Source organism: Eulemur rufifrons, chromosome 8 (genome assembly GCF_041146395.1).
Source record: "Eulemur rufifrons isolate Redbay chromosome 8, OSU_ERuf_1, whole genome shotgun sequence".
Classification (NCBI taxonomy): Eukaryota; Metazoa; Chordata; class Mammalia; order Primates; family Lemuridae; genus Eulemur; species Eulemur rufifrons.
The window spans coordinates 61,028,857-61,046,860 of NC_090990.1; the positions used below are offsets into that span (position 1 = coordinate 61,028,857).

An 18,004-nucleotide genomic window follows, 5' to 3' on the forward strand; every position below is an offset into this window, starting at 1 on the left:
CCACTGCAGACAGACTTGATTTTGAATAGCAGCCAGCTCTACCATTCTATCAGCTAAATTACTTTGGTCAAAGTCACTTAATATCCTTAAGATTCATTTTTATACTTTGAGAAATGGGCTACTAATAGTGTTTACTGTATTAGGTTGTTCTGAGGAAACGTTAGGAAAACGCATGTAGTTACACAGTGCTACATACATAGTTAAAAGCACAAGAAATGTTAATCATTGGTTTATTGCAATTTTTTATTAGTAATTGCCATTTCATGTGTGTCTACATGTGGGCCACAAGGGGAGCAATCTTTTTCATGTGCTCAGCAGGAACTTTTTTGTTTGTTTTCTCTTTCTTCTCAGCAAGAGAGAAACTTTTTTTTTTGGCAAATAAAAAGTTCAATTTCAGAAACTGAGTTCACCATTTATAAATACACTAAAACAGTCAATGCAAATTCAGATTAAGCATAGGTACAGTATTTTAACAAAACAATAACTTTTCTAAAAAGTTGTAGGCAAACGAGTGATTTGTCTCACCCAGAATATTTAATTGGTTTGAAATGAGAAACTTAACCTTAAGATAAAGCAAAAATTCTGAAGACATAATTATTAAAAGAATCTGACAACCAATACTTCATTCAGATGTCCTTGGGATTCTAAAATATCCCAGTGATGGCTGAATCTTCCCTATCATAAAAAAAAAAAAAAAATCTAAACACCTAAGAATATTCTTACAACTGTAATATAACCAGCTTCTTCCCTGTTAATAAGCCATCTCTTCTAAAAAGAATTTTACACATAATTTGATCAGTGTACACATTTTAAAGGATAGCTTCCTAGTGCAGAGACACTAAATCAGAGGCGTGGAAATGTGAACAGCAGACCATCTGCTGTGAACGTGTCATAGTAGCATCAGCTAAACAGTGAGCGTGAATCTACAAATGTGGATCAAATTTCAAAGGTGCTCCTGATAAACAGTTGGGATCTGAGTTAACTGACCATGTAAAACCTAATGCAAAAACCTGAAACGGGAAAATTCTTGTTACCAAGTAATCACGTAACTGACACTCCATGATGTGAATCTTCCCTTAGTCTGCTTTCAATATTGAAGCTCACAGTGGAGCCCCCAAACTAGAGGCGCTGTTCCTTCTTAGGCATTAGCAGTTGGTGCCGGGGCTGTGACTCTACCCAGGGCCATGGACGACATCAGACCAGGCACTCTCAGGGTCGCTCTCCAGCTCTCTCCGACAGGTCTGCAGGTGGCTTACTCCTCCCACTCCTTCAGGCCAGGTATCGCGGTGTATTTTTTAAGAAGTCCTTGGAACCCATTATATTAAGTGAAGTATCCCAAGAATGGAAAAACAAGCATCACATGTACTCACCAGAAAATTGGTTTCCCTGATCATCACCTAAATGCACATTTGGGAATGATACCAATCGGATATCAGACCGAGGTGGGGGGAATGGGAGGGGAGGGGTGTATGCCTACATGATGAGTGCAATGCGCACTGTCTGGGGAAGGGGCACGCTTGAAGCTCAGACTCTGGGGGATAGGTGGTACCTGGGCAACCTATGTAACCTGAACTTTTGTACTCCCATAATAAGCCGAAATAAAAAAAAAAAAAAGAAGTCTGCTAGAAATAGCTGTACTGTCAACTAGTAAATACGATGACTAGGTTTTAATTCATAACTGTAAAGTTTTTTAAAAGTTGGGTTTTAGTAATTTGTTTTACTAGAATGGCAGAGAAGATGTAAATAATTTTTATTCTGTAGGCTTTTTACTCGATTATGTAAAAACCACAAATCAGGTACTGTATTTTAGTTAAACATTGCTTTAATTGCAACCAGACAGCCTTTGTGGCTGTCAAATCTGTAAATAGGAGGTGGGGGTCAAGCCAGCCTGACTGAGCAGTTTTTAACTGCAGGCTCTAAAGTATGTCTAGGAGTACAGAGAATATTCTGGAAGGTAACTGTTTATCACAACAGAGACGTGGCATTTGAAAGAGAAGCTTAATGTTAGTTGGAATGCTGCAAGCTGAACATTAGCTGCTTTCAGTTTCAGTTTCATTTCTTTCCTTGAGTCTCTGAAGCCACCGTTCCTTAGAATCTTTTGTCTCAAAACTGTGGCTGCTTGATAAATTAGAACAGTTAATCCTCAATTTAAGCGTGATCCAACTCTTAGAAACAGGTAAGTGACTTCTTTCTTTCTATTGATGATAATTGTACATATTTATGGAGTACCTGTGATATTTTGATACATGCACACAATAGGTAATGACCAAATTAGGGTAATTTGGATATTCATCACTTCAATCATTTATCATTTCTTTGTGTTAGGAACATTCCAAATCTTATCTTCTGTCTATTTTGAAATATTCAATAAATTATTGTTAACTATAGTTACCCTACTGTGCTATGAACGCTAGAACTTCCTCCTTCTATCTAATGGTAATTTTGTAGCCATTAACCAACCTCTTTCACTCTCTCCTCCCCCCTAACCTTCCCAATCTCTAGTAACCACCATTTTACTCTCTACCTTCATGAGATCAACTTTTCTTTAGTTCCCACATATAAGTAAGAACATGAAAGATAAGTGATTTCTTGCTAGCCAATGTTTCCTAGCTATGTGTGAAGAAAATAGCCTGCTTTCATTTCTTTGGAACAGAGTTTCAGAATGGAATTGCCACTAATGGTCATATTTTTGTCTTTTATTTGTTCTTTTATTTTAATAGAAATTTCACACATGAATAACTATATAGAATAAATGAACCCTAGTGTAATCCCCACACAGTTTTATTAGATTTTTTAAGTGATTTGCTTTATATATTGGAATAGATTTTTTTCTTAAAAACAAAAGCATTACAGATAGAGTTGAAGTGATCTGTGAATCTCTCCTATATTCTCTTCTCTTCCCTTCCTTCCCAGAGGGAAACACTATTCAGACTTTGGTATAGATTACTGTCATGCTTGTCTTTATGCTTTTATTGTATGTATGTATGTATTAAACGTCTAAATGTGATCTCTAGTGTTGCTTTATGTTAACATTTTATGTAAATGGTATTATTCTAAGTATCTCATTCTCAACTTGCTTTTTTCACCCAAGATTAATTATTTGAGTTTTATCCATGTTGATAAAAGTAGTTTTAATTCAATGACTTCAACTGCTGTCAGGTATTTCACTATGTAAATTATACCAAAATTTGCACATCCAATCTCCAATACTTTTCTCCAAAATGTACATGCCCATCAGGACAATGTTGATATTCTTGAATCTCCATATCCTGATCAACTAGTGGTATTGCTGGACTTCTGTTTTGATGTGAGATGACATCCCGTTATTGTTTAACTTACAGCTAGCTCTATGTTACAAGAGTTGTTGAATATTTTTTTCACATGTTTTTTAGCCCATTTGGGTTACCTCAGTTTGTGAATTTCCTGTTCATACACTTTGACTACTTTTCTATTAGGATGTTTGTGGTATCTTCATTTCTTTTATAAGAATATGTATGCTGGATAGTATTTATAGAATATACATTACAAATAATTTGCCCTCGGGTGTGTCTTGTTTTTAAATTGTATTTGTTGTATATTTTATTATAAGAAAATTTAAAAATTTTAATATAGTCAAATTTATCATTCTTTCCTTTATTGTTTGACTTTTTAGTGCCTTATTTTAGAAATCCATCCTAATACAAAGGTCATAAAAGATATTCTTCAATGTTTTCTTCTAAGAATTTTTACATTTAGTGTTTCACACAAACTGAAATTTATATTTAAGGAGATTTTTGAGCTATGAGAATGATATGATTTAATTTTTTAAAAATGTTTTCTATAGAGCTATCCACTTGCCTTCAAGGCTGAGTAATTAGTTATGCCAACTTTGTATTTGGTTTAAGTCCTTATCTGCTTCACTTCACTTTTACTCATGCTTGTTTCTCTCAAACGGCACCCCACTATATAAGGGCTCTGCATGTGAACTTTGCCTTGAGCTTTGTTTCTTAGGGGGCCTAGGCTATGAAAGTTGGTCAATTACAGGGCTATTTACCTATCTTAGTGCCACTACAACTTTCTTCTAATAACCATAATTTTATAAAACTCTCACCTTATTATTCTTCAATAGTATCTTGGCTTTTCTTATTCTTGCACTATGTGAATTTTAGGGCATGTGAATCATGTGAATTTTATTACATCTAATGGATAGAATGTTCTTGGGCATTTGATTGCACTCACACTGAGTTTAAAGATAAGGTTTGGAGGAAATGGCATCATTTTCAAGAAGCCTTTTTTCATCTGATAATATAGTATAGATCTCCATTTATTGGAATCATCTTTCATGCTCTTTGTAAAATTCTCCATTTAATTATCTCTTCAGAAATTGTTCACATATCTATAAAAATGTACTCCTAAGTACATTTTTTTTTGTTTGCTGCTTTTGAGAATGAAGTTTTAAAAATTTGTAGTATATTTTCCAACTGGTGATTACTGGTATATAAGAACCTTGGATTCACTATCTTTGTGAGAATGTCATTACATACTTCTGCTCTTTTTCTTAAAAAAACATTATTGCTACAACAATTTCTAGATTGAAATGATTTTTTTCCTCAACAATTTGCACTATTCCTCCATTGTGCTATAGAATTTATTGATGCTAACATTAATTTTGTTTACATTCTAATTGTTATCCTTTTGGAGGTCATTTTGAAGAATTTTTTTCTTGACCCTAGATGTTGTTATGCAGATGATGCAGACAGTGATATATCTAGGTGTAGGTTTATTTTTAATTTAAATTTTTATTATTTTTTAGCAATAATTATATGTATTTATTGGGTACAATACGATGTCTTAATATATGCATACATTGTGGAATGATTATATAAAGCTAATTAGCATACTCATCACCTCATATACTTAATTTTTATAAGAATATTTAAAATTTATTCTTTTAGTAATTTTGAAATATACATTATTATTTACTATAGTCTCCATGTCATATAATAGATATCAAAAACTTGTTCCACCTAATTAAAACTTTGTACCTTTTGGTCAATATCTTACTATTACCCTTTCCCTCCTCCATCTCTTGTAATTACCATTCTACTCTCTACGTCTATAAGTTTAACTTTTTTTATATTGCACATATAAGTGAGATCATTTGTCTTTCTGCACCTGAATTATTTCACTTAACATAATGTTCTCAGGTTCATCCACGTTTTTGCAAATAACAGGATTTTCTCCTTTTAATGGCTGAATGATATTCCATTGTGTATATACACCACATTTTCTTTATTTATCTGTTGGTAGACACTTAGGTTGATACCATATTTGGCTACTGTGAATAATGACACAATGTATATGGGAGTGCAGATATCTCTTTAGCATACTGATTTCAATTCTTTTGGATATTTACTTCTATAGTCTGTGTTGCCATAAAGGAATATCTGAGGCTGGGTAATTTATAAAGAAAAGAGGATTATCGGACTCACAGTTCCGCAAACTGTACAAGAAGCATGGTGACAGCATCTGCTTCTGGTGAGGGCTTTCAGGCTGCTCCCACTCCTGAAGGTAGGCACAGGAGAGCTGCTATGTGCAGAGATCACATGGTGAAAGAGAGAAAGCAAGAAGAAGCGAGAGAAAGAGGGGGACTTCCAAATTATCTTAACAACCAGATTTCACAGGAAGGAATAGAATAAGAACTCACTCATTATCATGAGGATGGGACCAAGCTATTTATGAAGGATCCACCCCCAGGAGCAAAACACTTCCCACTAGGCCCTACCTCCAACAATGGGGATCAAATTTCAACATGAGGTTTGGAGGGTCAAATATCCAAACTGTGGTATATACTCAGAAATGGAATTGGTGGATTATATAGCAATTCTATTTTTTGTTTTTTGAAGAACGTCCATGCTGTTCTCCACTGTGGCTATATTAATTTACATTTCCACCAATAGTGAAAAAAAAATTTTCCTTTTATCCACATTCTCTTTAAGACTTATCTTTTACCTTTTTGATTATAGACATTCTAACAGGTGTGAGGTGATATTCCATTGTAATTTTAATTTGCCTTTTTTTATGATTTATGGTTAGCACTTTTTCATAAACCTATTGGTCATTCGTATGTCTTCTTTTGAGAAATGTTTGTTAAGATGCCTAGCCCATTTTATAATTGAATTATTTAGGTTTTTTTTCCCTATTGAGTTGTGCGAATTTCTTTTATATTTTTAATATTAACCCTTTATTGGATGTATGGTGCTATGATTTTAATGTTTGTGTCCTATCCAAAATCTCCAATGTGATAATACTAAGAAGTGAGGCCTTTACCAAGCAATTAAGTCATTAGGGTGGAGCCCTCATGGATGGAATTACGGTCCTTATAAAAAGGCTTGGGGTTGAACAGGGAGTTAACTTAACTTCTTTCATATTTCAATTTCTTTCTTTCTGAGTGATTTTCTCCATAAATTCCTCAGTTCTATCTTCTAATTCATGGGTCGACAAAGTATGGCCTGCTATGTTCCAGCCACCTATTTTTGTAAAGAGAGTTTTATTGGATCACAGTCATACTTATTTGTTTACATATTGTCTCTGACTGCTTTTACATTACAGTGGCAAAATTGAATAGCTGTGGCAGAAACCATATGGCCCACAAGGCTAAAATATTTAGTATCTGGTTCATTAAGAAAAAGTTTGCTCACTTCTATTCTAATTTATTCTTTGTTCTTTATTCTTTATCCATTCTGAAATTTATTTTGTCAAATGATTTAAAAAATTTAAGGATATTTTTATTTCTAAATTATATATTTCATATCTACTTATTATTGTGCCATCTCTTTATGCTTTTGCCTTGCAATCCAAATAATGTGTTTTAATTGAGTCAGAGAAAAAAGCACACACTGAAACTAGAAGTAGAATCTCTGCTATGCTTTAAGCTACTATTTATACTCACTTCTCAACCTATAATTGTTTTTCCATTAGATACAAAACAATGGAAGTGACAACAAGATTGACATGGAATGATGAAAAGAGACTGCAAAAGCAACTTGGAAATGTTTCGTTGAGTCTTCTTTATAAGTCTAGTGTTCATGGATTTGGACTTACAGATATGGTTCAGCGATGCAGTCATCAGGGATCCACTGTAACAATGATTTATCTTAGAAGCAATATTATTGGGGTCTTTATGCTTGGGAATTATCCTACATTAAGTAACTATTTTGAAGAACCACCTTATTCCTTTTGTTTTCTATTTAGAAGTAAAGATAACATAACTGAAACACAAAGTTTTCTTTTAAATATGGCACCAGAAATTGCTGATAATCAACTGATGTATCGTTTATCTGATGAGACAATTTTCTCTCTGTGTCCAAGCAATAAAACACTTTATCTACTTGGAAGTGTAAAAAAAAAAATAGGACTAATTGAAGGAAGGACTATGGATCCCTTTAAATATGGTGAATGTGAAGTTTTTCGAGTTGAAGGTATGTCTAATTAGATAATCCCATATCCTACATTCTGGTTCTGGTCTTTGTGTTTGGTAGGTAATAATTAATTTACAAGAACAAGGAAAAGTGAGAGAAACAGATTTCATGCCAGTTGATAGACTTTGATAAAATCTAAAATGAAACCTGGAGGACATAAAGTTTATAAGGTTATTACCCAGAAAGTATGCTTTGAGCAAAGTGAGTTGAGAGTGTATTTATAGAGATGGAGAATGAGATGGAGTTGGAGGAAGGGGGGAAGAGGGGGAGATAGCTATCTTACCATCAGAGCCAGTCTTTTCTGACATATGACTCAAAGATCAGTTTTAGAACCTCTAGGCATAGTTATGTGAGAGTTTCCAGAGGGAATTAATGTGCTGAGAGGATAATATTCCCTCCTCCTCCTCTCATTATGCTGCCAGCCCTAACTTCTAATGAACAGTGCAGTCCTGTGTTATTCAAGCAGACTCAATGTCCTATTTAAAAAGTAGATGACCACATTTAACCAGACAATTTTAAAAACTTATTATGCTGTGTTTATTTCTTATAGGAGTTAAGGATGGTCCAAGCTACATAAAAAGAATAATGAACGTCACACAGTAAGTTAGATTCTTGGACTATCTATCATTCATTTCAGTTAGAACAATTGTATAAAGGGTGATGACCATGAAATAGTAAAGATAAAAATCATATCACTTGGAATGATAAAAAATGAGTTATAATGTTGACATTAAATGTTCAAGGTGGTCGAGAACAACAACAATGACAAAACCACTACCAAACTGTGAAACTTTTAAAATCCACCTGATGACAATTGACCAATTTGACTCCATGTTTCCCTTTGAACCTGTTAGATTCAAAGTTTTTGAGATAGAGTCTGGAAACCATTTTAGATAATTTCTCTCAATCCTTTCCTTGAGAATACATTTTTGGAGAATTCACAGTAAATGGCAAAAACAAACCCTCTTTTTCTGATTTATAGATAAATAACTACATTGTATATATTTTATTTTGATTTCTGCTTAATATATTTTTAGTGAAAATAATTCATCTTCAGTGTTACTGATATTTCTAATTAGATTTATGTCATCTAAGGCTAATAGTTTAACAATGTTTTGGTTGCTGGTTAATGTTTAACTTTAGTCAGATATAAATAAATGCATTTTCTTCAAGCACAAAATGTATAACTTTAGACATTTCAAATCACATTATATAAGATGCTACTGTCAAAATAATAAGTTATTAAAATATACCCTCAAAAGGGAAGTAAAAGAAGTTCCAGGTGAATTGTGCTGTTCTGTTATCTGAAAGTTTGGCCGTTTTATTAAACTACTGCATTTTAACAGGCACAGAGATAGACTCCTAGAAGAACTCAGAGCCTACAAACCCTATGCAGACTTGGTTTCAAAAGTTCATATTCTCTTGCTGGGTCCAGTTGGGTCTGGAAAGTCCAGTTTTTTCAATTCAGTCAAGTCTGTTTTCCATGGCCGCGTGACTCGCCAAGCAATAGTGGGGTCTGATAGCACCAGCATTACTGAACAGGTAAGTTATTTTAGGATTCCCTGAGAATTTTATCTTATAGATCACAATCATTGCATTTGTTCATTTCTTTGCTTTTTTCCTCTCAGAACATAAATCTCCTGATCTACAAACTTAAATCCTAAATCAAATGCAAAACAGAAGTAAAAGTTGAGTCAGAATTGCCTCCATTGACTTATATTACACAGAGAAGCTTTCAATTTTAAAAACCCTGTGGAAATCCTTGTCCATTATATTTGATGTTCATTTTTACTCGTGTACCACATAAACATAAATCTCCTGGATCAATAAAGAAATTAAAAGGAAAATATAAAAAAATTCCTGAGCCAAACAAAAATTGAAATGCTACATACCAATACCTATGGGATATAGCAAAAGCAGTTCCAAGAGGGGAGTTTATAGCAATAAATGCCTACGTCAAAAAAGAAAGATCTGCTGGGTGCGGTGGCTCACGCCTGTAATCCTAGCACTCTGGGAGGCCGAGGCGGGTGGATCGCTCGAGGTCAGGAGTTCGAGACCAGCCTGAGCAAGAGCGAGACCCCGTCTCTACTGAAAATAGAAAGAAATTACATGGACAACTAAAAATCTATATAGAAAAAATTAGCCGGGCATAGTGGTGCATGCCTGTAGTCCCAGCTACTCGGGAGGCTGAGGCAGTAGGATCGCTTAAGCCGAGGAGTCTGAGGTTGCTGTGAGCTAAGCTGACGCCACGGCACTCACTCTAGCCTGGGCAACAAAGTGAGACTCTGTCTCAACAAAAAAAAAAAAAAAAAAAAGAAAGAAAGATCTCAAATAAACAACCTAAAATTGTACCTCAAGGAACTAGAAAAACTAAGCTCAAAGTTAGTAGAAGAAAGGAAATTATAAAGATTAGAGAAGAAATAAATGAAATAAAGACCAAAAAAGAAAACCATAGAAAAGAATAGCAAAACTAAGAGTTGGTTTACTAAAAGCATAAGCAAAATTGACAAACTTTTAGCTAGACTAAGAAAAAAAAGAGAGAAGACTCAAATAAATTAAAATCAGACATAAAAAAAAGACATTACATCTGATACAACAGAAACACAGAAATGGATGTTAAGAGACCATTATAAGCAATAATATGCCAACAAATTGTATAACCTAGAAGAAATGGATAAATTATTTGATACACATAATCTAGCAAGATGGAATTATGAAGAATAGTGGTCCAGGGGTTAGGGTTGGGGAGTAGGGTTGGGATATAGTGGTCATAATATACAAGGTTTTATTTAGATAGGAGAAATAAGTTCAGGAGGTCTGTTGCACAACATGATGACTATAGTTAACAATATATCATATTTTTGAAAAATTCTAAGTGGATATAAAATGTCTTCACCATAAGAATGATAAATATATGAGCTGATGCATAAGTCAATTAGCTAGTTTCAGTTATCTCACAATATATATATATACACATACATGATGAATACACATAATTTTATGTTTTAATTTTAAAAAACAAACATTTAATTTTTTTCAGTTTTAATTCCTAATTGTTAAATATCTATAGATGTAACTCCCATAAATAACATGTCTTTGGAGTCCTCATAATTTTAAGAGTCTAAAGGCTTCCTAAGACCAAAATGTTTGAGGATGATGCTGTTAAAACATTAACCAGTCTCTATTCTTCTTATTATCATTTCTTGAATCCTGGCTGAAGAATGAACTTTTACACTTGATATACTTTTTTTTAACAGTATAGAACATATTCTGTTAAGGATGGAATAGATGGAAAGTCTCTGTCATTTATGTTATGTGACTCCATGGGACTGGATGAGACAGAGGGAGTAGGACTGTGTATGGATGACATTCCTCACATCTTAAAAGGCTGTATGCCAGACAGATATCAGGTAAGATTTCCTCAATATCCAGAACATTTCAAATCATTTTCATTGGGACTTTTCATTGAATTTTTACCTCATAAGGTGATTTCAACTGTGATAATTTAGTTTCAATATCAACCAACACTACTGTACTTTAAATGAACAAGTATTCATGTAAGAAAAACAGAATGTTCTTTTCTATAACATTGAAAAATAAAACGAAAAGGTATGATTCTACTCATCCAGTTTCCAGTAAAAGGCCAGAGAGATATTATGTTTATATCCCTCTTTATAATGATGTAAACGAATAGGAAAGTAGTGGTTTAATCTCTCTCTCTCTCTCTCTCTTTTTTTTTGTAAAGCCAAGTAGTTGGATTTTATTTTTTTTTTATTTTTATTTTTATTTTTTGTTTGTTTTTCAGCTCATTAAGGGGGTACAAAAGATCAGGCTATATACATTGCCCATGCCTCCCCATCCCCCCGAGTCTGAGCTTCAATTGTGTCCATTCCCTAGACAGTGCACATCACACTCATCATGTAGGTGTGCACTCCTCCCCTCCCCCCACCTCATCCCCCCCAGTCAGAACTTCAATCGTGTCCATTCCCCAGGCAGTGCGCATCGCACTCATCAAGTAGATATACACCCATCCCTTCCACCCAGCCCCGACCTCTGTCCGATACCCAATTGGTGTTAATCCCAAATGTGCACTCAGGGAAACCAGTTTGCTGGTGAGTACATGTGGTGCTTGTTTTTCCATTCTTGGGATGCTTCACTTAATAGAATGGGTTCCAGCTCTCTCCAGGAGAACCAAAGAGATGCCATATAGCCATTATTTCTAATAGCTGAGTAATATTCCATGGTATACATATACCATATTTTGCTAATCCATTCATGAATCAATGGGCATTTGGGTTGTTTCCACATCTTTGCGATTGTGAATTGTGCTGCTATAAACATTCGGGTGCAGGTGTCTTTTTTATAGAATGACTTTTGTTCTTCTGGGTAGATGCCCAGTAATGGGATTGCTGGATTGAATGGTAGGTCCACTTGAATCTGTTTAAGGTATCTCCACATTGCTTTCCACAGGGGCTGCACTAGTTTACAGTCCCACCAGCAGTGTATGAGTGTACCTATCTCTCCACACCCACACCAACATGTATAGTTTTGGGACTTTTTGATAAAGGCTGTTCTCACTGGAGTTAAGTGATATCTCATTGTGGTTTTGATTTGCATTTCCCTGATGATTAGAGATGTTGAACACTTTTTCATATGTTTGTTAGCAGAAAGTAGTTTCTTGTCCCAATATTTTGCCTATGTTAATCAAAAAGTGCAAGAGATTAAACCTAACAAACATATGGTTTAATCTCTTGCACTTTTTGATTAACATAGGCAAAATATTGGGACAAGAAACTACTTTCTGTTGAAGTGTGATATTATACTGTAAGTGCTTAGGCTTCACCACTAAATACCTAGATCCAAAGGTTGGCTCTGCCACTAATTAAATGTATATCCATAAGTAATTTACATACTTGTCACTGTAAGTCTTGTTTTTTTCAAGTGGGAAATGTAGGTATTAATAGTGTCCATCTCATAGAGTGGCCAAAGACATTAAATGAGATGATGCACTCTAAGTTCTCAAAAAGCTAAAAACCATAATTATTACCTTTCTTTTTGGTATTGGGTATAATAGAATCAGCCTCAATTTCTAAATAGTAACCTCTTTTCCCTCCAAATTGTGCTTGATTGGAAACCTTACCTATGTACTCATTTATTCATTCAAAAACTATTTATTAAAAACCTGATTTGTGCCAGGCACTAAGCTAGTTATCAAAAACACATAGTTGAATAAAAACACAATCTTTATCCTCAAAGATCTCACAGTATAGTCAGGGAAAAGGAGACATAAAGATACAGGGAGGAAGAAGAAAGTAGAGAAATGGGAGCACTCAGGAGTATACTAACACCCTAATTTTTCACAGCAGAGGGACAGTTAATTCAGTCCAACACTGAAAAATGTAGTTAAAAAAAATACACTTTCCCAAACTATTGCTATGTTTTGTAATCTATAATCTTGGGGAGATTATTGTCTCATGGTAAGTAGATATTAACTTGAAAATTGGCATTTCATTCTTTTCACTTATGTTTAATTTTCTTCTGTAAAATTAAAATAAATTATAGTATCTTAGTTTTAATGGCATTTTCAACATATTTTTCTCTCTTATTTCTCTATCCATTAGTCCATTTAAGCATGCAAGTGCTTCGAGAGGAGTCTTGAATGGTAATGTTAGTGGTATTTACTTATGGAGACTAGGATTTGAAGTTAGCTTTCTTTAAGAAAAATTCTTTGTACTTTCCTGCAATATTTACAGTGAATAATTTTCATTTTTACCAAGAAATGAAGTTTTTTTTCTATGCAAAAGGCATAATGGCATTTTGCTTACAGTGGAAAGGAAGTTAAAGAGGATACCTGGCAAAGGAGCAGCTGAGGGGCATGAGGAAAAGTTTCAGGTTGGAGGTTAGAAGTGATAGTATTTTTTTTATTTCAGAATATAATATTACAGGGGTACAAATATTTTGGGTTACATGGATCACTTTTGTAATGCTTGAGTCAGGGCTAAAAGTGTGCCCATCACCCAGGTAGTGTTCACTGCACCCCTTAGGTAGGTTTTTCACCCATCCCCTTTACCTCCTTCCCCGCTGCTTGATTTCCATTGAGTTTTACTTCCCTTTGTGCACATGTGTGCTAATCAGTTAGTTCCAGTTTAATAGCAAGTACATGTGTTTGCTTTTCCATTCTTTATATATTTCACTTAGGATAATGGTCTCAAGTTCCATCCAAGTTGTTGCAAAAGGCATTAATTCATCCTTTTTTTGTGGCTGAGTAGTATTCCATGGTATACATACACCACATTTTGTTAATCCACTTATGAATTGATGGGCACTTGCATTGATTCCACATCTTTGCAATTGTGAATTGTGCTGCAATAAACATTCGAGTTCAGGTGTATTTGATAAAATGACTTCTTTTCCTCTGGGTAAATACCCAGTAGTGGGATTGCTGGATCAAATGGTGGTCTACCTTTAGTTCTTTGAGAAATCTCCGTACTGTTTTCTGTAGAGGTTGTACTAATTTGCAGTCTCATCAGCAGTGTATAAGCATTCCTTTCTCTCTGCATCCACACCAGTATCTTTTGTTTTTGGACTTTTTAATAAAAGCCATTCTAACTGGGGTAAGGTGATATCTCATTGTGGTTTTAATTTGCATTTCCCTGATGATTAGTGGCATTGAACATTTTCTCATATATTTATTGGTCATTTGTCTATCTTCTTTGGAAAATTTTCTGTTTATGTTCATTGCCCACTTTTTAATGTTTTTTTTTTGTTTGTTTTTTTCTTGCTAATTTGCTTGAGTTCTTTGTAGATTCTGGTTATTAGTCCTTTATTGAATATATAGCTTTTGAATAATTTCTCCCATTCTGTAGGTTGTCTATTTGCTCTTTTGATTATTTCCTTAGCTGTGCAGAAGCTTTTTAATTTATTCAAGTCTCATTTACTTATTTTTTTTGTTGTTGTAATTGCCTTTGGGGTCTTTTTCATAAATTCTTTGCCTAGGCTTATATCTAGAAGAGTTTTTCCTACATTTTCTTCTAGAATTCTTGGGTTTCATGCCTTATATTTAAGTCTTTTACCCATCTTGAATTAATTTTTGTCCATAGTAACAAGTGGCTATTCAATTTTCCCAGTACCATTTATTGAATAGGACTTCTTTCCCTCAGTGTATATTTTTATCTGCTTTATGAAAGATCAGTTGGCTGTGTGTAGATGGTTTTATGTCTGGGTTCTCTGTTCTGTTCCATTTGTCTGTGTCTCTATTTTTGTGCCAATACCATGCTGTTTTGGTTACTGTAGCCTTGTAGTATAGTTGGAAGTCTGGTAATGTGATCTCTCCAGATTTCTTCTTTTTTGCTTAATATTGTTTTTCCCAAATAGCCATTGATGGTATTTGAAACATGAATTAATTGCATCTTAAAGAATTTAGCAGAGGCTCTGTAAATTCTGAATGTTACCTTATGTTTCCTTAACAGTTTAATCCCCATAAACCAATTACACCTCAGCATTCCACCTTCATGACCTCTCCATCACTGAAGGACAGAATTCACTGTGTGGCTTATGTCTTAGACATCAACTCTATTAACAATCTCTCCTCTAAAATGGTGGCCAAGTTCAAACAAGTTCACAAAGAAGTATTAAACTGTGGTGAGTCTAACTGTTCTTATCAAATATTTTTATTTTTAAATAATTATAGATTTACAGGAAGTTGCAAAGAGAGTATAGAAAGATTCCATGTACCCTTCACACAATTTCCTGAGCCCTGGGTTGGTGGTAATAGCAAGGAGAGATCATGTACAGGCTTGATGGAAGAAAGGCCCTAAATACTAATTTAATATTATATATATCAATTGAGAACTGACCTCCACCAGAGACCAGGTGTTAAGTGGCCAACTTTGCTATTCCTCTGGGATGTGAATGAAGAGAGGATAGTAAAGCCAATCATTTAGTAATGGGAATCAGAAACACAAGATTTCTGTGAGGAAGATATACTAAAAGCTCTGGTAAAAGAGTCTCAGGGGATTCCTTGACTGGCATTTGAAATTCTCAATTTTATAATATTTTTTTCTTAGAAACAGTTGTTAGCATAGCAGAATTTTGATTCGTTTACAAGCCAAGTGTGATTTACTAACCCCATCTCTGTGGTTTGAGGGAGAAGGTGGCAGATCCTTAGTAGAACTATGAAATTAGTAGTTTGCTTTTGTAAATGCTCATACACAACCCTCCCCACCTTCTCTCTTTCTTTTTAGTCCCCAAAGTCCAGCAACTACTTTTCCCCTTCACCACTTAAAATATACTATTGCAATGGGATAGATTATTGCAATTTAGTATGAATTTAGTTGCGTTTAAAAGTGATCTCTTACATTGAAACTAAAAGATCACTTTTCCGTTAGAAAAGCTTCAGACTCCATATCAAGATTTATTGGGGATATTTCATTCCCCAACTCTTAAAGTCACCCTGCAGAGTTGCTTTATACCTATTTAATAACTTGTTGACACATTGCTATTTATGAAATAAAATAACTGATTTATCTCTTACAGGTATAGCACATGTAGCCTTGCTTACTAAAGTAAAAAATTACAATGAAGTTCTTCAAGGCAACTTTTTAAACATGAATAGATCTATGACTTCTCAAAGCCAGGTAAAGAATGTTGTTTTTAACTAGATGTTATTGTAACAGAATCACAATCATACGTGTGTGTGTGTGTGTGTGTGTGTGTACGATCACAAGACATCGTCACAGGTAAATGAAGAATTGGATCAATTGCAGTTAGTTCAAATTTATATTCCACTTTAAAACTGCAATTATCTGAATTATATATTATGCTCTGGAGAGAATTTATTAAGTCATTGCTTTTTTTTGGTATATTTCTTGAGTTGTATTTAAAATTGGTCAAATTTCAAATATAAGACTTATGCTTCTTAATATATTTCCATAGGTAACAAATGTCAACAAAATGCTAGGCATTCCTATTCATAATATCCTGATGGTTGAAAATTATGCTTCAGAGTTTGAGCTGGACCCTCTAAAGGATGTTCTGATTCTTTCTGTACTGAAGCAGATGCTGCGGGCTGCAGATGACGTCTTAGAGGATTTGCCACTTGCAGAAACTGGTAAACTGGTCCCTTTCTGCCCCTCATAAAGCATTGGTGCCCTTTGAAAAACCCAAAGCTATACCTCAGTTAGATGGCTGGGGCCCATCTGCCTGCCTTGGTCCTAACAGCCATATTAGGGTAGATGTTTCATTTCCATCCTTGTTTGTTTTGTTTTCTAGTTAGCCTGTGACATCGGTTACCTTGATTCTGATGCTTGGCTCGATCCTGTATTGGAGTGCCCTGACTACAGTGCATCTCTGTTGACAGCCTCCTTCAGACTCTGCTTTTGTTCATGTTTTGCCTTCTGTCCTTGTATCAATCACACTTCAAGTCCAAAAAGGCCAAGCCTGAGAAGTAGTGGGCTAAAATAGGCCCTACCACAAACCACCCTGCATATTTCTGTAGAAATTCTGTACAATTTCTAGATGTTACCATTTCTAATTTAGTTTCTGTGATACCTTTCTAAACCTCTCCAGGCAAAATTAGCTATTCCTTTACTTATTCCTGTATAGCACTTTATATAAAGCTATGTGAGTACTAATCATACTGAATAATAATTATAAAATGATTATATAGATATATGCTTTCCTAAATAGGACTGTGAGTTCTTTGAGAAACAAGGTTTGGATTTTACTTGTCTTTGTTTTCGCAGAACTTAGCATAGTGCCTGGTAATAAGCAAGCACACCTGCCTTTACTCTTCCCTCCCTCACTCCCCAGAGTGATGACATTTACTTTAACATTTTCTCCATATAGAAGGGAAGATTGAGAGATAATGAAATGCTGAAGAGAGAAAATAGTAAGAAGATGAAATGTTTTGCTTATCTCTGAATAAAAATATGAATACTCTTAATAATTGATTTAAATTAATTAAAATGAGCCAATATTTTTAACAACTTACATTTTATTTCTGTGGAAAAAAATAAATTTTCTTCTTCTGATAAACCCATGCTTGATTTTTATTAATTGAATTCCATGCCATCCTAGCCATGTCTCCAAAGCAGAGTGATCAAATCAGGTTACTGGTGGAAGTCAGCAAGAGGGCTCTTATATAAGTGCCCCAAATGATTCTGAAGTCCTCTTGGTAGCTGTCTAAGCTAGGAGTATTAATAAAAAAAATTCAAAAAGATCATTTTCAGGGTTTTTTTTCCTAAAGACTTCCTAACTCTCTTCTATGAATTTCTTAATCATTTTCAAAAGAATATGACTTGGTTCAATAGTTATCTACATTCTAACAGTCTAATTTACTTTTAATCAGAATTATTCTCTTTTGGGTAGTCACAGGTATTAAGAGGGCAAGAGCTGCTTAGCGCTAGTTACAGGATATTTCCTAAAGCAAAGCTGCAGATGAATCTGTGATCAAGTGAATGTTCAGGAGCCATGATTCAATGGAAAAAAATGGAGTCTTCAAAAAAGATCTAGAAATAGACTGGTCAAGGAAATTGAGGAGTAGA

At 34.4% G+C, this 18,004-nt stretch overlaps 1 protein-coding gene across 2 annotated transcripts; it reads left to right on the top strand.

The window, feature by feature from the left end:
- Positions 1-1,263: 1,263 nt before the first annotated feature.
- Positions 1,264-17,122, top strand: IFI44L (interferon induced protein 44 like). Of its 2 annotated transcripts, none has more exons than XM_069478116.1 (9): positions 1,264-1,278; positions 6,961-7,460; positions 8,011-8,059; positions 8,807-9,002; positions 10,718-10,870; positions 14,930-15,101; positions 15,996-16,096; positions 16,395-16,569; positions 16,731-17,122. In XM_069478116.1, the coding sequence occupies exons 2-9, from the start codon at positions 6,971-6,973 to the stop codon at positions 16,739-16,741; spliced, it is 1,347 nt and encodes a 448-aa protein (XP_069334217.1). In that variant the 5' UTR covers positions 1,264-1,278; positions 6,961-6,970; the 3' UTR covers positions 16,742-17,122. The 2 variants fall into 2 exon arrangements, with proteins under 2 accessions (XP_069334217.1, XP_069334216.1); XM_069478115.1 differs by lacking the exon at positions 1,264-1,278 and adding an exon at positions 1,930-2,176.
- Positions 17,123-18,004: the final 882 nt, after the last annotated feature.